The 23,010-nt window shown below is 45.9% G+C and overlaps 1 protein-coding gene across 6 annotated transcripts in view; it reads left to right on the top strand.

Moving 5' to 3' along the window:
• Window positions 1-20,703, top strand: part of ror1 (receptor tyrosine kinase-like orphan receptor 1) — a 93,647-nt gene extending 72,944 nt beyond the window's left edge. For all 6 annotated transcript variants that reach the window (XM_062563265.1, XM_037470439.2, XM_037470438.2 and 3 more), the window contains 8 exons: window positions 9,635-9,762; window positions 10,931-11,248; window positions 12,000-12,245; window positions 12,662-12,876; window positions 16,331-16,510; window positions 17,124-17,351; window positions 17,467-17,831; window positions 17,973-20,703. In XM_062563265.1, the coding sequence (XP_062419249.1) occupies window positions 9,635-9,762; window positions 10,931-11,248; window positions 12,000-12,245; window positions 12,662-12,876; window positions 16,331-16,510; window positions 17,124-17,351; window positions 17,467-17,831; window positions 17,973-18,681 (2,389 nt within the window). In that variant the 3' untranslated portion in view covers window positions 18,682-20,703. The remainder of the gene's footprint in view (window positions 1-9,634; window positions 9,763-10,930; window positions 11,249-11,999; window positions 12,246-12,661; window positions 12,877-16,330; window positions 16,511-17,123; window positions 17,352-17,466; window positions 17,832-17,972) is intronic.
• Window positions 20,704-23,010: the final 2,307 nt, after the last annotated feature.

The following is a 23,010-nucleotide window of genomic DNA, read 5'->3' as shown; positions in this document are numbered from 1 at the left end:
GGAACCTGTGTGTGTTTAAATATATATGTGAAGTGTTGAATACTTATTTCACACACTGTGTATGGCGTGTATCTGCACGTGCATCTCTCTGTAATTTGCCAGCTGTCAACACACAGATTAAATGGAGGTCAGAGCCGACGTGACGGGGACCTTGAGGTCCGCGCTGCCGTCGACCCACCTGCGATCCAATTATACACTGCAAGCGTCCCAGAGTTCAAAAGCATGGAGTGATTTGACTGGGTATTGACATGACTGCAGCCGGCGTGCCTCGCCTGCAGCGGTGCGTCGGTTGATTGACAAATTAGTTTTGGGAAGTAGTTTGTGTCACGTGTAATGACTCGAAGACGTGACACTGTGTTGATCCCAAAGCTTGTTCGGAAGGGATCCGGCGCTGAAAACGTGTGTACTCATTCTGGAGTCATTGATGCCCCGAAACCTCATTTATGGTCCACGCTATTAGCATCTGATTGATTAAGTCACTCTAATCCCACCAACAGTGCCTGGGAATGCCCTATAGGTGGGTTCGGGGAGCGCTGGAGGATGAAAGGACGCCGTAAAGGACTTTCATCTAGGAAACATCGGCGAAACATCCAGCATCCTCAGTGAAGTGACAACATGTCAAAGCATTTACTCAAACCGCCCATCACGCTCTTAACTGAGATGATTGCTCGGGGGGGATATGGCCCAGATTCACAAGTTCTGCACAAATGGGTAAGACAACAATCGGTGCGTCAGCTGCACAGTGAACATCTGTCTTAAGTTTAAGGAGCACACAGGCACGGCTCCCTGAGCCTGCGCCTTCACTTTCATCCTCTGAAATTTACATTTTAGCTCCGCAACCATATCCTTCCTAATAAATCCGCAAATTATAATCCCCTGCTTTTTATTTAGAAAATAACCGGGCGTTAATATTCCATAATTATTGCAGTTCCTCCGACAAGTGCAATAATAAACAAAATAAAGGTTTGGTGCCAATTTGTAATTTTCGAGCAGAATTCTTGTAACTGATTCCCAATGTTTCAGTCTGTATGCTACAAAGACCAGGCTAGTCAACAGCATGCTGTAGCTCCATATTTGCCACATGCTGGTCGGCACACGTTGGTGTGTCCTTACCGTGCACAAGCGGACATTAGACACAAAAGATTAATTTAGCGCCAAAATTCCCGCTCGAGGGCTCTTGAAGAGACCAACGCCGCTTTAAAAGCAGGTCTCGTCTCTCTCTGCAGGCCTGCTTCAGTCTGCCCGCGCAGTGCGTGTTGTTTTTGGTCACAATAGGCACCTCGAGCCAGACGGAGAACTCGTGTTGAGGAACTTTGTACTTTGGATCCACTTCTCCTCACCTCGGAGCCAGTGTCAACAGAGCTGTGGTTCTCCCATGCCGGCCAGGAGTGACGGTGATTTTTCTCCAACACCACAAGCATCGCACCCGTTCAGGCCGAGGGGATGACAGTTCCACTCACTGTATGGACGCTCTACTCCTTTACCGCATACTGATCGACTTCAGCACTCCGTATCAGACCAACAGGGGGTGGGGGGGGGGGCCTGCAACTTCTGACCGTATTCGGACCAGCCAACAACCGGCTGTGTATCAGTGGAGCTTTCTTAACCCACAGTTTCAGATCTACTGTAGTATTCCCCAGTTGCTATTTAGCGAAACTTTTTATCTTTATCTTAAAACTACATTCTGTCTGTGCTTTACGTTCAGTGATACGCAAATAAAGTGAAGCCAGCGACGGCCCACTGAGACTTCATTCACCACTGTCCTCTATTCCCCTACACGTCCGGAGTGGCCCGGGGTTTTCCTTTTTCTTGTTCTGTCTCCAAAAGGCTTTTATCAACACACATGGAGCACATGTGTACACTTGTGCACAGAGTGAAAGAACTGCCCACGCAGTTACTCCCACAAACCCTATCTCTCACGCGTGTTTAGTTAAGCCCTCGCTGGCTCTTAATTGCCGCCTTGTTGTGGATTCTTTTTAGCGCCGTGCTGATTGATTGGGGATCGGGGGCCCTAATATGGCTCATCGGGGACGGGCCCTTTGACACGGCAAAGGTCCCAGGGCACCAGCCCTGTTTGAAACCAGAGCTCCCGCCGCGGCCCCCCCCCCTCTCACATAACTGGATGCCGCGCTGCTAAATGCTGCCCAGGTCAGAGGGCTCCAGACAGGGACATGTGAACGCACCGCGCGCCGCCGACTTTAACCATTAAAGCAATTCACATTACGCGTTAGTACGACTGCACGTCCGTCTTTACGCACGTTACCGCACACCGCGACTTTCATGCACGACTCATTATGAACGAGGCTCTCACACTCACCTTGGACCGGACCCACTTCCTGTTTCCTGTTTCCCAGAATCCCCTGTGTCTGTCTGTTGGTGATGCTGTTGGCAGGTCTGGTCAAGGTCAGGCCTGGTAAGAAAGTGTGTGTGTGTGTGTGTGTGTGTGTGTGTGTGTGTGTGTGTGTGTGTGTGTGTGTGTGTGTGTGTGTGTGTGTGTGTGTGTGTGTGTGTGTGTGTGTGTGTGTGTGTGTGTGAGAGAGAATCACATTCTCTCCCTCAGGGTTACAAGGCCTAGATGGGGGTTTGTGGGGTTACCCTGAACTTTGCCCTTTACCTCCCATGAACACACATATGCACACACTCCTGCACAGAAAAAAAAACATTTATGGAGACAAGTACGCACTGAAAGTGTTCTTTCTTTGCCCTCAGTCGTGGCGTTGGAGTGTGTGAGGGAAACAGAGGGAAGCACAGTGCACCTCGAGTATTTCGGGGTATAAAAAGAGGTTTTTGTTTGCAGCTGGGACTCGTATTCTGCAAGCCTGAGCGAGGGGATATTTTACACTTTGTAGAGCTTAACAGGATGAATGTAGTTTGATGTTGTGTTGTTAACGGAAGCCCTTCTTAATCCCATGCAAATAGTTTCACTGCTGACCGGTGGTAAAACCGCCAATTTAATATGTCGCTCCAACCTCTTTTAGAAATTCAATGAAGCTTTACCTATGGATTAAAAAATAACTGTGGGATATTATCACAAAGACACATACAGTAACATACAAATGAATGCAATAGCTATGACAGTCCAGTAAAATGAACTCCAGTTAAAACTAAACCGAATTAACAGAACTGTTTTAAGCCAACGACAGATTTAATCATTAAATCGCCGTCATCATTTCCCACATATAACACCTCACCAGTATCATATAATAATGGCTGTATCATAGGTTTTTCATCCCATCCCCATTTTTTTTCTTCTTTTAATCAACGTGCAGTAGTAACACAGAGGAGCGGATATAGCAGAAACACACACGTGGAACATGTTGTAAATATGGGTGACAACTCTGAGCATGTATGTCAGGCCTTTTATAGCGACTCAATAATGTGCTGGTTAGTCCCATTTGTTTTTAAGAGCGCAGGAACCTGTAAATTATGTTTTTATGGGAAGATCCGGAGCCACGGCGTCTCTCCCGTGTTTGGGAAAGCAGGAGTATTTAGTGCGATCCATCAAAATGCCTGTTTGTGCCCACATTCCTTTAGCCCGCCTCGTTTGGGTCAGCTGCATTAAGCGGCGGCCTCTCTTATTTTTGCCAATATGCCTCAATGTCAAATGCAGGTTCTGTATGTAGGCAGAGAGGCCAATAACTGTAGTGACACGACAAGCAGAGGAACACTAGGAAGCCTTGTGTGGAAGTCATTATCACGTCAATGGAACAATTACGCAACCAAAAATGGATCAATTGGGCCGAAGACTGATTTGACAGATGTGTGTTACTATTCCTGTTCAGCCCCCCCCTTTTTTTTTTTTATTCCATTCCACCGACACCTTTTACCGCAGAGTGTGTAAAGAAAGATTATTTATGAGCTCCATTGTGCAAAAGTGTTTTTCTTTTCCCCGCAAAACATGGCTTTAGTGATTCTTAATCGCTCTCATCAAGGTTTGTTCCTCTTTCCTCAGAAGCCGCTCTGGCGTTCAAACGTGTGCGTTCTTGTCCCTTAAACACCCTCAGTAGCCAGTCAGCCAAAACATGTGTCCTCCTGTCGTTTTCAAGTGTCTGCCTTTGTGCGTTGGGATCTGTGATCTGTGATCTAGGATGCAATAAGTCGTGAATCATGCAGGAAAGTGTGTGTGTGTGTGTGTGTGTGTGTGTGTGTGTGTGTGTGTGTGTGTGTGTGTGTGTGTGTGTGTGTGTGTGTGTGTGTGTGTGTGTGTGTGTGTGTGTGTGTGTGTGTGTGTGTCAGGGGTTAGTAGCTTCGCTCTCGGCTATCTCCTTGTCATGTTCTTTCTTCGGTGCTTTTCCTGTTATTATTATTTCCACACAGGCCTTTTTGAGGACGCCTGGAGTCAAATGAAGGAATGCTAACAAGAAAACCAGGACAGTGGTTAGTTTAGCCACTGCTGCAGGCAGAAAACAACTGAAATGAAAGTAGAACATGAGCTGTTGTACTCGTGTGACTCCTTTGTCGATGCTAGAAATGAAAAATATTGTTCTTATTGATGTGAGCTTCATGGACTTGATCAAGTAATTTGTCTTCATACTGTTATTTCGCTCACACACACAGATTCTGCATTGTTCTGCAGCAGTTAAACCGGAGGCCTCAATCTTCTAACTATTTCCAGTCCTCCGTCTCATTATTTTCCTTAATTATCTCTCAAACCTTAATGTGTCTCTCCCTCTTCTCTATGGACCAACTTTAATTTTCCTTTTGCTGTTTTTTGCGAGATCTTCGCTGAGTGTGTCTTGTTCTCATGGACCTCTCGTGGGTCAGTTATTAGTCAAACTACATGGTAATGGATTTTTCTGCGTAAACTCTATTTTCCTTGTGTGTGTGTGTGTGTGTGTGTGGGTCTGTCCAAACACCACTGGGTTTATGTTGGGCTTGAGGAGACATATCGCCCTCCTATACTGCTAATTGACAGGCTGATTGACACCTCCACTCCCCAAACCCTCCCCCTTCTTGGACTTTTAATGCCTCACAGTCTCGAAGTCGAGGAAGTGACTTCATGGGGTTAGAAGCATTGTGAAGAGTGACTGATGCAGGGTCCTTCCCCGCATGTTGAATCACCGCGGATGTGTTAACCCTTTAGTTAAAACTGACCTGACAATACAAATGCTGCAGCACCAGCGTGATCTGTATAGCTGGAAGGCATGCGTCCAATCTTCATTTAGTCAAATGTGACAAATCGCAGCTAATAAATGTTTAGTTTCTACCTCAAATCAAAAGTATTTCATCCAAATCTTGATCTTGTTTGAAATACACACAACAGCTGCATTTGAGGCATCTGCAGAGATGGCGGTAGGGGACTGGTGTCATGGTGGCGACGGCGCTGGCCTTTCAAGTGTGCGCAGGTGTGTTTCAGCACATGGCGATCCTAATTGCATCGCCTCACTGGCACCTGGAAGCGTTACTTCCCCACAAAAAAAACCACGGGTTTGCGCTCTGTGCGTCCACCAAGCACAATAACGCAGTGTCAAATGCAGCCTCTCGCTGTGTTCGTGTTGTAGGTTACCGATGCTCATGGACATGTAACTTAAGCAAAATCAACACACCAGTGCAGCCCCTTGCTTCAACCTGAACAAAGGCCAAAAGCGTCCTACTCAGGAATAATGACAGGAATACAGACCGAGTCCAAAAAGAAGGAAAACATCTATTCAAAATGGGGAGAAAAACCTACCAACTGAATACAGCCCTGATGTCCTCTCCGCATCATTTCTTATGTCTCTTATTTCCCGTCCTCCTCCACCGGTACACGCTCTGAATCCCTCCGTCCTCCTCGCTGACAGAAGCCTTTATTGTTGCAGTCGGTGAGAAGTCGTAACACGAGGACCCATGAGGGCTCGTGCTTTCTCCATTGTATCCTCCAGCAGCCCCTGGTTGCCCTCCCTCGCTCTCTCCGTTCCCAGTGTGGTCACGGGCCGCCGCCAGCCACAGACCCCAGGCAACCTCAGCCTCTGGTGGCCATGTTGGCTGTCTGTCAGCGAGGGATCACTATACACTGCAGCCACACATGCGTTCTACAATTCTCGTGTAATATTATGAGCTGCAGTGTCTATGAACGGACACCAGTATAAAGAGTCCAACCTTTCCATTCCTGAACTAGTTATTGTTGGCAGTGGCAAGATCTCAGTATATATATTACCAACATTGCACTGTTTTCAATATACTAATTCACATTATATTTACATCACGTCTATAAGATAGTATACACTCACTCATTTTCATCCGGTTGCCCTTGAACCAGATAAAACATATGTATTATGTATATTGGGACATTAACGAACAATACAATAAGCCGATGGGGCTCCAACAGCTGTGGCTCCATGCTGCAAGCGGCTCGTCTCCTCTTCACTCAGCACCCAGAGCAGCTCCTGCAAACACAAGCCTGACATCTAAAATGTCATCGTGAACCGCCCCTCAAATCCCTTCCTTTCTATTTCCCCTCCAACAAAGAGCATTGGATTTCACATCCCCTTAACCCCCCCAAAACTCAACACACACCCGTCATCGCGGCCCTCAGCGTCTCGATAAGAGACACCACAGTTTTTACACGCAGGAGGCCTGAAGATGTAAAACAAATCAGTATAAACTGTTAATTTACTTTTGAATACAGAACAGAGCATTTACTGCAGCAAATGTTCCACGTTTGTTAAAGGCAATAAGTTTGAATATTCAGCATTTGTATCTGAGAATCTCTGAAACACAGACGCCCAACAGTCTACATGCATATACAGAAACGATCTGTACAAGTGCTCTCGATCATTTCAATCGATTAGATCATGCTATCTTGCCAATGTCAAATCATTGTGTTCTTCCAGCGGGGGGGTGAGGGGGGGGTTTCCACGGATAAGAAAGATCACACATGTTCTTGCTATGGTCTCAACAAATGCATATGCATATCAAAACCATATGCAAATTAGTATTTGTACTTTTTAATGTGAGTTTTAAGCTCTAGGGCTGAATCACTTGGGTAAATATACTGTACTATTTGACTTTTTTTTAAATATTTGTATTTATCTTTATCTACCATATTCATCGGACACCACAGGAGTCAAAGGAACATCTTTTATAGCTCTTCTATAATTTGGCAGTTGCATAAATGTTGCCTGCCAAATCGGGAAGTTTCCCATAAAAGCTGTTTATATTTCACCTTTTCTCTGCACACCTTTTTTTTATTTTTATCTCTCTTTCATCTCTTAAGAAACAGCTGGCATTGAAGGAGTCTCCAGCAGTGGAGCTCCGTTCTGTCTCAAACTGTACCGGCGCCCTCCCAGATGTGAATGTATGCAACCATGAATCAGGGCGGGTACTGGAAAAATCGCATGGCTGTTCAACAGGCCCTTCTCTGAATAAATAACGAGGTTAGCAGCACATATGTAATTGGACAATAAATCAATGTCCTCCATACCTTGTTTTGGTTCTATAGTGAAGTTTGCCTTTCTGTTAGGATCTGGATTATATATATATATATATAAAACTAAAGAGGGTAGAACCCTCTTCTTCTAGTAAACTATTATAAAACATTACACAGACGGCGTTGGTGTGTAAAAAAGAAAAGGCCCGAACAGCCATCCGCTGTTTACCCAAATAGCAACGGCACATGGCTCTCCCCCTGCCTCGGATAGCTTACACACACAAACACACCGAAGCAAATGCATACACAAAGACCAAACTCTGGAAAAGATTTACAGAAGACATCGCAGATGTCTCACGGAGATTAGGTTATTGTAGATGTGGCTTTCCTGGACGTCGGGGTCTTTGCCGCTGCACTGGACGGGACATTTTGATGTGCCTTTCAGACACGGCGCTCTTTCCAGTGAAAGAAATGAAAAACACAGAGAGCAGTCCGGGGCGATGTTGGATTTGGGCTGAGCCGTTTCTGACTGCAGCAGTAGTTTTGCTCTCAGGGACCCGGCTGCATTGTGGCGGAGCGTCTGCGCTCCCTTGTCATTTACTTGTCTGTGTGTGGCTTGATGCTTGGGTGGATGTGTGTGTGTCCACCATCCACTGTGACGCACAACCAAACTAACCTCCCAGCTGCCTGGACACACTCCAGCACCTCACTTTTGTTTCCTCTGTGTGTGTGTGTGTGTGTTTTCTTACATGCTCTAAACAGCCTTTTTCATATCCCCGTTTGTTACGTTCCATCTAGTTGCAGTCCGATGAGTCATCAACCCCTCAAATCATTCAACTAGTCTTTTTACAGTGACAGTGACTCGAACAGCTTTAATGCCAGACGTGTTACCTAAAGAGAGGAAGAGGATGAGGAAGGGAAATATCTGAGGATGCAGTTTGTGGCTTTATGAAGGGGTGCTAAGCCGTCTGCAGGCCCACCGCAACATCAACTCATTACTTCTGATTTCCACTTTTTAGTAGGAAATTACAGACTGCAACAATAAACCTGTAATAAATTGTAAATGTAATTTTACCATATCTCCATAGAATCAGCAGTATGCAAACCACTGCTGTGGGCGTGCGCTTGAGTGTTTGTGTGTGTGTGTGTGTGTGTGTGTGTGTGTGTGTGTGTGTCAACGTCTGGAAAGCCCATTTAGATCTGTGCAAATGGGGGTAGAGAGAGAGAGCTGACCTTGGCCCTTCAGTCACTTAACACTCCTCAAAGAAAGGGAACCCAATGACCCTGTACTCACACCAAACTTACACACCTGTGGCATTCCGATGGTGTGTGTGTGTGTGTGTGTGTGCGTGTGTTTAGGTTTAGAAAACGTCCTTCCAACTTTTGTTGTAGACCATTCGATGTTTTAATGCATCGCCGGTCTGGTCAGTAACAAAGTGATTCCGTCATCACTCGAACACTAGTGTCTGGATATGTACTTTCAATCACTCAATAGCTACATTATGCTGCTTCTGTGTGTGTGTGTGTGTGTGTGTGTGTGTGTGTGTGTGTCCTGCACTCTGCCATAGCTTGTGGTTGTGTCTCGTCTTTTAAGTCCCCATATGGCACAATCCAAAGCACATGACACTGTGATCTCACACTAAGCGAATGGCCCGCTAGCACACCAGCATGGGCTGTGACTGTGTGCACGTGTGCGTGTCAGTGAGTGTATGAAATGAGGGAGGTGAGAGAGGGCAAAACAAGAGATTGGGGGCGATAAGTGGATTTAAAAAAAAAAAGAGGTAAAGATGAAGGCATCATGAATGTCAACCTCTCTCTCTCTCTCTCTCTTTCTCTTTTTCTCTCTTCACACATGTGTTTCAGATTAGACCTCATGATGACATCTCTCTGCCATAAACAGAAATAAAGTCAAACATTAATTCCGAATGCGGATTACATCTGTGTTGTGAATTGGGATGGTTCTTTGTGTGTGTGTGTGTGTGTGTTTCAGATCTCAGCCTTTGAGTTGAATATGATTTATCTTTAGCCAAGCAAACGGAGACCTCTGTCTTGGTTTAGATCCAACAACAAGAATCAGCCTTCTCCGTCCACTTAAGTGCAACAACTTGGTTTTGTGTAAGATTCAAGCCTAGACTACCCTCTAGTGGAGTTTAAATGTATTACAGTATATTTTAGAACGTGTAACTCTGCGAAAGCCCACTTCCTTTTACCTGTTTGTATTTGATCCGCTGAGATATCTATTAGCAATCTTTGAACTGATCCACGATGTGTTTCTGAATGTCTTAGGGAGGATTTTGACGAAGAAGGGTTCTGCCAGCCGTACAGAGGAATAGCCTGCGCCCGCTTCATTGGGAACCGCAGCATCTTCGTCGACTCGTTTCAGATGCAGGGCGAGATCGAGACCCAGATCACAGGTGAGAAACGGGAAACATTTATTTTGGCTTCTTACACATGAGAATCTCAAGAAATATCTAAATATATTTGTACCTTTGCAGTAGATGGCATTCATTCATAAATACACTTCCTGCTATTGGAGCTTTGTGATAACACACAGATCAACACATCCAGCTACAAACATATACTTTCACATTGAAGGTCAGCAAAGCCGTACAAACGTTTTATAAAGGATAAAACAATCAGAATGTGTAACACACTGGATCTCATGCAACCTTCTGCCAACGAGGTCTGTTTAGAATGATGAACATTGATGAACATTGATGAACACAGCGCGCCGCAGAAGGAAAACAGGACGTCGCTGGTGGAGTTCAGAGGAAGTTCTGCAGGGTCACACATGGCCCACATAGCGTTTCTTACTGTGTTTGTAGTTTAGTGTGTTCGTGTGCAAATGTCCTCGCAGGTCGGTTTTAATCACTGCGTTATTGATCGAATCCGTCAAGCTGTCAGAGTCTCCAATCAACAGCTCGGGGGGGGGGGGCGAAAGGGTGTTCCTGAACTCACTGACTTAAAACATCAAGGGCGAGTGCTGATTAAGATGAATTATGCCACAGGGTTGTTGAGCCCACTATAGGGCGGTTAATCGTACCTTTCGTGCCCCGAACCTCAGCATTCGGGAGCCGTTCACCATCTTGAACTGAATACAACTTTCACTGATCTTCTTCTTTTTTCGCCAAGCAACATGTGCTGGAGGAGCGTTTGGGTAACTGCCAACTTCAGTTATCCACTTTTTATTCGCTTGTCTTCTCCTTCACACCCCCCCCCCCCTCCCCGCTACAAAGATGCTTTACTGAAAAGCATGTGTTTGCAATAAGTGCACAGTGTAACTATGAATCATACATTTACAGCTACAGCTCTCTTTGTCAGTCGCCCCCTTTGATCCTTCCCGTGTGCGGACGCTTTGGAGTTAGATGCAATGTGAGCGTGGGAATGCTCTTAAACTTTTTATCTTTTGTTCATGATTACAACAAAAAAAAACAATGAAGGAATAAATCATTCTCTGGTCTTTTATCTTTTAAAAAAAACGACTCAAATCTTCACACAGACTCTCATTTCATGGAAGAATTCTGACACCAAACTGCTGTTGTTTGAGATCTAATTCTAATTCTGTCTCCCCTTTGCTCACAGCGGCGTTCACCATGATCGGGTCGTCCAACCACTTGTCTGACCGCTGCTCCCAGTTCGCCATCCCTTCCCTCTGCCACTTTGCCTTCCCGACCTGTGACCGAAGCTCTGGGAGCGACAAGCCTCGGGACCTGTGCAAGGACGAGTGCGAGATCCTGGAGAACGACCTGTGCAAGACGGAGTACATCATCGCCCGCTCAAACCCCCTCATCCTGAAGAGGCTGAAGCTGCCCAACTGCGAGGACCTGGCCGCCTTCGACAGCCCGGAGGCCGCCAACTGCCTGAGGATCGGCATCCCCATGGCCGAGCCCATCAACAAGAGTGAGCCGCCGCCTGCATGGCTCATTGCTTCTGTGACTGGAGCTCAGCAAGGGTCACCGTCGTGATATGTTTGTATAATAAGAAACAACTCCAGGGAAATGGTTGGACAATGGCGGCCAATGAAGCTTTTCATTGTGGATTAATTTGCAGATCATTGTTTTCAGTGTTTGATAATCATTTAGTGTTAAAGAGTAAAGAGAGAATCCATCTCAACTTCCCACAGCAAAGAGATGCAGGCAAATGTGTTGTTTTTTTCTGACAAACTGTCTAAATTCTAAAGATGTTTAGATTCAGCAGCAAATAAGTATGTAAATAATAAATAGAAATCAAATTTTTCTAATAATTATCAAAATAATAATAATTAAAAAATAATAAATTTCCTTTCCTGAAGTCAAACGTCAGCACGGTCTACAAAATAGATATAAATATAAATAGATTCACATTGACCTTCTGTCAGTATTTTTAACGCTTGCTGCTCTTGTATTATTTACAATGTGATACTGTTTTAATGCTAGCAATAAAAATAAAAGATGAATGATTCTCTCTAACAGATAAAGGAAATCGAGCAAGTTTATCTTATTTCAGGCATACAACATTTGAATCCTCTGAAGTTAATTTTCAAAATTAATGAACCTCAATGAATAAAACTCGTACAACTTGTTTAGTTGCAACAATCCGCCGAACCCTGGAAACACCCAATACTCCTGTGAGCTGAGTGATGAGCCTGGTCCACGCCTTCCTCCCCTTTTAGATCACAAGTGCTTCAACAACAGCGGGACGGACTACAGAGGGACGGTCAGCGCGACCAAGTCGGGCCGCCAGTGTCAGCCGTGGAACTCTCAGTACCCGCACAGCCACACCTACCTGGCCGTCCGCTACGCCGAGCTGAACGGCGGACACTCGTACTGCCGCAACCCCGGCAACAAGCTGGAGGCCCCCTGGTGCCTCACGCTGGACGAGGGCGTCCGCATGGAGCTCTGTGACATACCCGTCTGTGGTAAGGCGCGGGGCCGCGTTTAATCTATATACTGTTAGAACAATATACACGTTCAAGACTTTTATTGTGTGGGCGCTGCTATGCTTCATTTTCAATTCTTTCTTTTCCCACAGCTTCGTCTCTATTCTTTTCAGAATGGCAATATTCGTATTAGTATGCCACGATATTCAACAAATTATTCTTTTTGTAATTATCAGCTCAGAAAATAGTGAACAGTTAAAATAAAATCCCCTAGCAAACCCACATATTTCAACAATTAATCATTTTAAATCATCAATCAAATCAAACTATAACCGCCTTTCATCTCTCTCGTGCATCTTTATTTCACTGTATTGTCAAGTCCTGCGACAGGCGTTACATCTGATATGATCCCCCTCTCTCTCCCTCTCTCTCCCTCTCTCCCTCTGTCCCTGTAGACCATAAAGAGAAGTCTGGCGGCAGCAACATGGAGATCCTGTACATCCTGGTCCCCAGTGTGGCCATCCCGTTAGCCATCGCCTTGCTCTTCTTCTTCATTTGCGTGTGCCGCAACAACCAGAAGTCCCCGAGACCCCCGGCCCCGCGCCAGCCCAAACCGGTCCGAGGACAAAACGTCGAGATGTCCATGCTCACAACGGCATACAAGCCCAAGGTAGATTAAGTGGTGTATATATACACTCACCGGCCACTTTATTAGGTACACCTGTCCAACTGCTCGTTAACACTTAATTTCTAAGCAGCCAATCACATGGCGGCAACTCAGTGCATTTAGGCATGTAGACATTGTCAAGACAATCTCCTGCAGTTCAAACCGAGCATCAGTATGGGGAAGAAAGGTGATTTGAGTGACTTTGAACGTGGCATGATTGTTGGTGCCAGAAGGGCTGGTCTGAGTATTTCAGAAACTGCTAATCTACTGGGATTTTCACGCACAACCATCTCTAGGGTTTACAGAGAATGGTCCGAAAAAGAAAAAACATCCAGTGAGCGGCAGTTCTGTGGGCGGAAATGCCTTGTTGATGCCAGAGGTCAGAGGAGAATGGCCAGACTGGTTCGAGCTGATAGAAGGGCAACAGTGACTCAAATTACCACCCGTTACAACCAAGGTGGGCATAAGAGCATCTCTGAACGCACAGTACGTCCAACTTTGAGGCAGATGGGCTACAGCAGCAGAAGACCACACCGGGTGCCACTCCTTTCAGCTAAGAACAGGAAACTGAGGCTACAATTTGCACAAGCTCATCGAAATTGGACAATAGAAGATTGGAAAAACGTTGCCTGGTCTGATGAGTCTCGATTTCTGCTGCGACATTCGGATGGTAGGGTCAGAATTTGGCGTCTACAACATGAAAGCATGGATCCATCCTGCCTTGTATCAACGGTTCAGGCTGGTGGTGGTGGTGTCATGGTGTGGGGAATATTTTCTTGGCGCTCTTTGGGCCCCTTGGTACCAATTGAGCATCGTTGCAACGCCACAGCCTACCTGAGTATTGTTGCTGACCATGTCCATCCCTTTATGACCACAATGTACCCAACTTCTGATGTCTACTTTCAGCAGGATAATGCGCCATGTCATAAAGCTGGAATCATCTCAGACTGGTTTCTTGAACATGACAATGAGTTCGCTGTCCTCAAATGGCCTCCACAATCACCAGATCTCAATCCAATAGAGCATCTTTGGGATGTGGTGGAACGGGAGATTCGCATCATGGATGTGCAGCCGACAAATCTGCGGCAACTGTGTGATGCCATCATGTCAACATGGACCAAACTCCCTGAGGAATGCTTCCAGCACCTTGTTGAATCTATGCCACGAAGAATTGAGGCAGTTCTGAAGGCAAAAGGGGGTCCAACCCGTTACTAGCATGGGGTACCTAATAAAGTGGCCGGTGAGTGTATATTACACACACTCACGCACTCTCCAGAGTGAATCCACTTCAGTGCTCTTTTGCTGCGTTTTTCTTCTTACGTTCTTCTTAAGTGAGAGCTGACGGAAGGAATAAAAAAAATTAAAAAACACTGGCACAGCTCGTCCGTGTGCCAACCGGGATACGTCTCAGCATGCGGATGTGTGTGTGTGTGTGTGTGTGTGCGTGTGTGTGTGTGTGTGAGGGAGAGAACTACCTGTCTCAGGCTCAGATCTCCATCTGCAGAGCTCTGCGGCTCCAGGAATGTTTGGCTGCAGCTCTCTCCCTCCGTATATTTCTCTCTCACTGTGTCTCTTTTCTTTTCCACATCCCTCCCTCCCACTCCATCCATCTCTCTTTGTTGCTCCACTTCTGTCTCTCCCTCCATATCTCTCCCCCCCCCGCCCCCCCCTCCCTTCACTCTCTCCTTCATCCCCCCCCTCTGTGTCACAGACCCCCTTTGTAGTGCAGCTCATGGAGCTCCTGCTCTGCCAGCCAACACGTAGCTCGCATTAAGGATCCGTATCACATTTCTCATTCATGCCATGTCTGTTTATCTTTTTCCACATCATTTTTTTTTTTGTGGTGGTGAGGTTGGTGGGATTATCCAGACAGCGTGTCTGTTTGTGTGAAGCCGAGCTGAGGCTCAAGGTAATGTGTGTAACGTTACCATCTGCAGAATGACACAGACGCGTCAGAAGCCACTCATATTAAAAATTTTATTTTTATGCTATGGGGCAATGGCGTCTGGCTCTGGCTCTTCTCACTGTGCTTTTTGTGACGGCCACGGAAAAAACGTGAGATCAAAGAAGGTTTTTTAGAGTGACAACCGTGCAGTTATGGAATTATACAGTGAATTTGAAATGGTCCTCTGAAAACAAGGCCCTGAAATACGTCCTGCATATATCGGATTGCATATAACAATCCATTTAGAATTCAAATTAGGTGCAGTTACAACCTCCTTTCCCAGCACATGCAACTGATGGCAGCTTAATACTCCTATGAGACAATTCGGGTAAATGAGGACTTGATTTACACCTTCTTAAATAAAAAACTTCTTGATGAGTGTCAAAAACTCAAATCCTGCCGTATTAACGCTACCCTTCTTATCTACAACATTGTTTTTGGTTAAGCTTCAAGCCAGCAGGCTTTGATGCCGGGTCACACAAGGGCCATTGCCCCTGACAATCCCTTCAGACACACACACACACACACACACACACGCACACGCACGCACACACGCACAGAGAACACTGTGGTGGTGTGAGGAGGATCTGAGGGTTTGGGTGTGGGGAGAAAAGAAGGGGTGAAACAGACCTGTAACTAAAAACATCTGTGCTTCTCATAACATCAGTAAGCCGCCAAACACACACGCACACGCGCACACACGCACACACACCACCCCCCTCAGAGCTCATACAGGACTGTGCGTTGCTCTTCTGCTCACTGAGGAATTTCATTATCCATCTCATGGTTCCTGGAATTTGAAAATCTGCCAACATCGCCTCACCTTTTATCTTTTAGTACAGCTCCACACACACACACACACACACACACACAACTCTCTCTCTGAAACAACCATACAAAATGAGGTGAATAACTTTCTGCGCGCACACTCACATAATAATAATGATAATGGACTTCATTATTATTCTATTACTATCTTGACTGTGGATTTATATCCGTGATGAGGATCTGCTTTTTATTTAGATACGAGATGCTCATTCTAAATTAAATTCTAAAATTTTGAAGGATTGTTCACCCGTGAAAACCATAATGGTACAGAAGTAGAAAATGTTAAGAATAAAGCACTACAATTGATCCTCGCTTAGACAGACGCTCCTTTTCTGTTTAACTAGTCTCTCTAAAAGCTGTGAACCCGTCAGCTAAATTTAAGCAATTTTCCCACATTGCTCTCTAAAACCTTGACGGGGGTCATTAGGAGCTGATGTAATGGATTCAATATGATTAAGGCCACACGTTAATTCTTTTTCTTACAACGTGTATCAGGCAGTTTGCCTGCATCCATTTAGCAGCCCTCGATTTAAACTCAACATTTCCCACTTTCCTTTCAAGGATAATGGTGAGGAAAAAGTACAAGAAAACAATGATCTCATTGTTTCTGTGATTCAGATCTCTCTTCCCAGCGATCTCACTTGTGTTTTTTTTCTTGGTGGCCTCCTCTTCTTCTCTCCGCAGAGTAAAGCCAAAGAGCTTCCCCTGTCGGCTGTGCGTTTCATGGAGGAGCTCGGGGAGTGCACTTTAGGGAAGATCTACAAGGGTCACCTGTATCTGCCGGGCATGGACCAGGCACAGCTGGTGGCCATCAAGACCCTGAAGGATATTTCCAATCCCCAACAGTGGGTCGACTTCCAGCAGGTACGCAAGAGATTCCTCCCTCCGAAGCTTAAAAAAAGCTGAAACCTTGATAAATGTGTACTATTGGTGGGAGACAGTTACGAAAATCCTCCCTGTGTAACATCTGCAGAAACTCTAAAACCTTGAAATAGTCGCACGCTTTTAACTGGTAATTTTGTGAGGACGTGGAGCTAAAATACTCTTAAATACTGTTTTAGAATTCAAGGGACTGCTTTCCCATTGGAAACATCTCTATTGCCACAAGACTTGAAGCATGACTTGCTATATTTCCACAGAAGGTAAACGTGGTGGGCGATGGCCGACTGTATGCCGTCAAGTATCCCTTTTTTTCATAATTCCAAAAATAAACCGTGAATATCCAGATACATTTAGTTTTAAAGAAGCATTGAAACAGATGACTTGTAAAAAAACCTCCCTTTCAATATACAGAGATCGACACCTGGACCGCCAGCCTTTTAAAGCGAAAACACCAAAACGTCTTTTTAAAAACACAAAAAAAAAGAACCCTTCTCATGGCCACCTTTCAAGGCCTCAATAAGCAGACTCGGTTACGGTGGCTCTGATGAGCGTGTCGAAAGCAGTGGACCCATGTCTTTTGTGTCCCCGCCGACAGGAGGCCGCTGTGCTGACGGAGCTGCAGCACCCACACGTGGTGTGCCTCCTGGGCGTGGTGATCCAGGAGCAGCCGGTCTGCATGCTCTTTGAGTTTCTGCCCCTGGGCGACCTCCACGAGTTCCTCATCATGCGTTCGCCGCACTCCGACGTCGGCTGCAGCAGTGATGAGGACGGTACTGTGAAGTCCAGCCTGGACCACGGGGACTTCCTGCACATGTCCATACAGGTGGGGTATTAAAGCTGAGGTTCCTTGCTACGGTGTTTCCCGGCCCGCCCTGCTTTGTTTTTCATAGCTACTTCCTCCTTTGATGATTGTTTTCTTTTTGCTAAATAAAACCTAGGTGGCAGCTGGCATGGAGTACTTGGCCAGCCACTGTTACACCCATAAAGACCTCGCCGCTCGGAACATTCTAGTAGGCGAACAGCTCCACATCAAGATCTCAGACCTTGGTCTCTCCAGAGCGATCTACTCCTCGGACTACTACTGCCTGCAGCCCAAAGCTCTGCTGCCCATCCGCTGGATGCCCCCAGAGGCCATCGCATACGGCAAGTTCACCTCAGACTCTGACATCTGGTCCTTTGGAGTCGTGCTGTGGGAGATCTTCAGCTACGGTCTGCAGCCCTACTACGGCTTCTCCAACCAGGAGGTGATGGAGATGGTGAGAAAGAGGCAGCTGCTGCCCTGCCCCGAGGACTGTCCCCCGAGGTACGTTTGAGTCTATATTGCTATGCGCTAGTGCACGCGTGTCACCACTCGTGCAAGGCTCCGTGTCAGAGTGGGCGGAGTTTAATCAGTCAGAACTTCTCACAATTTTCCGACCAACTGCCTTCCTCCGATGTCTCTCAGGTTTTACGGTCTGATGACGGAATGCTGGCAGGAGGGGCCGACGCGGCGAACGCGCTTCAAGGACATCCACCTGCGGCTGCGAGCATGGGAGGGGCTGTCCTCGCACGCCAGCTCCAGCACTCCCTCGGGTGGCGGAGGCAACGCCACCACCCAGACCACCTCGCTGAGCGCCAGCCCCGTGAGCAACCTCAGCAACCCCCGCTACGCGGCTGCCGCCGCCGCCGCGGCGGCTGCGGGGTACCTCTACCCGGCCCAGGCCATCCCCTCCCCGGGCCAGATGGGCCCTATCCAGGGCTGGACCCCCATGGCCGTGACGCAAACCCACCAGCGCTTCATCCCCGTCAACGGGTACCCGATCCCGCCGGGGTACGCGGCCTTTCCCGCCCACTTTCCACCGGCCCAGCCGACCAGGGTGCTGCAGCACCACCTGCCCCCCCCCAAGAGCCGCTCGCCCAGCAGCGCCAGCGGCTCCACCAGCACGGGTCACGTGAGCGGAGTGCATTCCACCACGGGCTCCAACCACGACGCCAACACGCCGCTGCTCTCCCACTGCATCATGCCGGGGGTCAGCGGGGGGGCGGTTCAGGTGTACGGACAGGTCGGCCAGAAGGGGGTGGGACAACTGGACCACGCGTCGCAAAAGGCGCTGCTCGCCGCCGATTCCGACGGGCTAATGTACAACGACTCGGTCATCACCGCGGACCTGTAGGGAGACCCTTTGTGCCCCGGGGGACCCGCATCTGAGACGTTCAGCCTCTAACACGGGGGGGGGCCCAGTCCGACGTTTTCCACCCCAGGGACATGGAGGCACATTTTGACTGTGCAAGAAACACTGCCACAGCTGCACGAGTATAGGCACAGCTGTCTGATTTGTAATGCCTCGTTGTTTAGAAGCATGTCTGCTCACCGCCATGGTTTGAAAACGTCGTGTTTTATTATTTTAACCTCTTTTGTAAATACGGTACATACGTCCTGAAAGAATGAGCGGAAATCAAAGATATATATTCAAGAACTTTTTTTTTTTATTAAGGAATAGATTTTGAAAAGTGAAGTCCATCCTACGAAGCAGAAGGTTCCTGCGTCAACAACGGAGTTACTGGACTGTTTGATGCAGGATGTGAAGGAAACTCTCACCTGGACCTTTTACGCTTTTTTTTTTTTTTTTTTTAGCATTTAGCGAGTGATGCCCCAGCCATCCGCTAAGGGAACAGCGATGACAACCATTTGAGGAGCCTTCACTGGGAAGAGCAACATCGAACATGCTCACATGTACATCAACACAGCCTCTCGGGTCTCACGTGTTGAAGGCAGGTGACGGGCCACCCATCAAAGCATCTGGACTTACAGCTAAAACAGACGCAGGTGGTAAGTTGGCCAGAGCATCCCGGCACGTTGCATATTCACAAAGTGACCGAGGTGATTGGATGATTCTTGTGCAGCCTCAGCATCTCACACTATCGCCACGTGGACGCAGGCCTGTCTGCTTTTTGTTTGGATGTCAGTAAACGGAGAGCAACCAGGAAGTGGGCTTCAGATGGGACAATTAACGTACATCGGACATGGCGTCTAACATTAAAAGTTGATCTCCTACAGGTCCTGCACAGCTTCCCGTCGCGGGGCTGGGATAAAAGCACCGTCAGCGATGTAAAGCTAAAACATTACAACAATTTTACTGTATCCGAGAGTTTGATTTGATTTAGATTTTGAAGGAATTTCATTCACAGGGCTTGTCTTTTATGTCTTTGTCCTTTTCTGTTTTTCGGCGCCTGTGTTCAAAAATGCCCTTTCAGGACAATAAAAAAAAAAAAAAAAAGTCAGGCTCTTTGTAGAGAATTACAAAAATCAGTCACATCAGCCTACAAATAGTATCTTTGAAGTGCTTACATTTATACCTTCCTCTCAGCTTGAACAGAGTAACCAGCCGCTTTTCGCGACCTTAGTTGCCTCCTCCGGTACCTTCCGTGTAGGAGTCAATCATCTGTCTTGAATGGTTGTAAAAGCGTCCCAGACTGTACGTGTTGCACTTTTCTTATCACTCTATCCGTCGGCTGCATGGACAAACCAAACACACGTTTTTGAGTTGACATTTGTGGAATGTAGATAGATGAGACTGTATTCTTTTCTTTTTTTTTTTGTTAATGTCCCATATAAACATTTACACTACCTAATTTTACTACGACAAAAGTAGCTGCTCCAATTCACTGCAGAATAAAAAGCAAATTAAGTTAACCCCGGGATAATTTATTCAAACTAACTCTGATCAACAGAGCATGTTTTGTTCCTCTTGTCAAATCTAGTCCAAGGTTATTTGACTCATGTTAAGTTAATTGAGTTTTTATTTCATTGCTGTATTTTGTCTCTTTTATCTTTTGTGTTCCTCTGAAGCAAATCAAGCTACCTTGACAGTTTGTACACTTGACCTTCATTCAACATGTCAGCATTTATGTGTATTATATAGCAGTGCAAAACCACTTGTACACAAGACTGTGAATCTTAATCAAGTCTCGGTATCTTTGCATTTTGCAAAAAAACAAAAACATGGTTGTGCCTTTTTTCTTCCAAGTAAATGTATATTTCAATAACAGTGCACCTATTTAAAGAGGGTTCACATGCTTATCCTTTTGACCAAGAGAGGCCTTGTCTTTGTATTTTGTCTGAACATTTTTGCACAGATGTTTTGTATTGCAAACTCATCTATTAAATGACGTTGTTTGGTTTAGCTTGCAGTCAATGAGATCATGTTCATTTTTAGCCAATTGTTCCTCATTTGTGGTGCTTTCTTTGTGTCGTGCGTGTTGCAGTGAGCATCAGCTCGGTAATGATGCCATGAATCCGCTAGGTGGCACTCATTTGCCAATTCTGTGAATTCTCCTTAATGTGTTTGCCTTTAAACTGCAGTAGTCACCGTTGACCAGGTGGTGGAACCATTTGGATGTTTGACCTGGAGCGATGCGGGTCTGAGCCACGTGACAGCTGGAAATAATATTAGTCCAGCTAAAAGTGCCGAAAGATGGGAAAATGACTCCAGAGAAGTCTGACTTGTGTGTATCTCCATGTCTCGGTGTTTTGAGTCATTTCCTGCTGAAACTCTTTGAAGGAGCCAAACTACTTAAAGCGAATCAGATGTTTGCACTCGAATGCCAACAAAAGATATCATTGCTGAACATAAATATTTGTGCTTGTAATTAAGTTGTGTAAGGGTTCAAATCACCTCAAACAACAAAATGTTCATTTATTATAATTACAATTAAAGTAATTTTGTTTTTGATTGCCTAAATTACAAAAAAAACAAAAACCTAAAAAGAAATAGTCTCGGCTTTTTCCGGTAAAACACAATCTGTGTGTGTTTATTATTGCTGGGACCATTATTAGTTATTATCATATACAAGTTGTGGCCTGGGCTTTTTGTCTGTGTGTGTGTGTGTTGGCTACTGGGCTAGAAGAGAAGAAGAAGAACAGATCCAGCTCACATATACAACAGCTTTTGAATGACTAAACTTATTTGGGGGTTCAAACAGTTTGTACAATAAATACAGCCAAGTATCCAAAACAGTCCAGAATCCAAATATTATACATTTTCCTTTATGTAACCTCAAAGAAGTGCCTTTTGTGTCCATGTTCTCACACATGTCTAAATAATCTAAACCCAATGTTCACTGTATGTATTGTGGACACTTTCTTGTACTTACTGTAGAAAACTGTGTCGCCTTGAAGGAAATACCCAATTTAATTGAACTAATCTAAAGAGTTCCACACCTAAGTGAATAATCACAAACGATGATCCATTGCATAAGAAAGAAAGAAATGTGTGAAAAGAAAATTACTAAAAGAGATGGAGTCACACAATGACTCTAAAACGATAGAAAACCACTAGTTTAATTTCAAAAATCATTGAGTGTCGAATCTTAATAGAAAAATGTAAAAACCTGTTGAAGGCCTAGCTTTTGGTCCAAGTTTGAGTAAAAAATACCTGCAGCAAAGTCCCTCAAAGTGACACAGCTGTGTTAGGTCTCTACTCAGAACGATGGGCGCAGTGAGGATGGGTGTGCCTCGTCGCCACGGTGAAATGGGGGTAATACCCTGCGACCAAACCGTGTAACCGAGGACGACCCCTCCCAAGTCAGTAGAGCCCCCGAGGGCGCTCTCCTTTAAAGGAGCCTCTTGAGTTCCCGGGGTAATGGCCAGTAATGGGCCTTGGAAGTTAAGGAGTGGCATTCTGGCTTCCAGGGAGAGGGGTGGGCGGATAAAGGGAGGCAGGGGGGGGTCCACAGGTGGCTACAGGTGGCTACAGGTGGAAGGACAGGGATTTTGCGTGGTTTAATAGTGCAGCAGAGAGCGGAGGGATCACTTAACAGTGTGAGGTCTTTCTGGACCAAACGTGCGATCAGTGAGTGGGAGGGAGGCTTCATCGGGGGGGAAGGAAGGGAAGCGTTCACAGGCTGGAGCTGCAGTCCAAGTCAAAATGGGGTTTTTCACTTAATTCAAGCAAAATGGTGTTTACACTATGAGAGTGTGTGCACTTGTGTCCCCAGGTTCCAGGAAACTCTTTGGATGAAGGTAGGAAAACAATTTAATTATCAGCAAAGTACACTTGAAGTAAATGTATGACAATATAGGACCCTATATGACATTGATATCTAAATAATATGTCAACAAGATCAGCGAGACAATGATTTTGTTCTCGTCATCGGGGGCCAGCAGGTCTCACCGAGTCCTGCAGACATGGACCAGCGGGGGAGTCCAGCTGGGTCGGGATTCGCTGCTGTCTTTGACCTTTGACCTGGAAAACTAAAGACTACAAAAATCAAAACTAATTGAACGTCCATTGTGGTAACAAAGTTAAATTGTTTTTTTCTGCAGATTAATAGTCCCTGTGAGTAATATATTTTTGAGATATCATTTAATGTTTTTACTAATATGTGTCAGGCACTGTTTGGGTAGTAGAAGCTGTATTTTAAACTATATAAAACGAATATATTCATTCCATTTTTTGGCCTTTGTTGTGAATCAAACGTATTAAAAAGTCTCTCCGAACACC

The sequence above is a fragment of the Pungitius pungitius genome, chromosome 7, assembly GCF_949316345.1.
Source record: "Pungitius pungitius chromosome 7, fPunPun2.1, whole genome shotgun sequence".
NCBI classification, from domain to species: Eukaryota; Metazoa; Chordata; class Actinopteri; order Perciformes; family Gasterosteidae; genus Pungitius; species Pungitius pungitius.
This window is presented reverse-complemented; position numbering and strand designations above follow the sequence as displayed.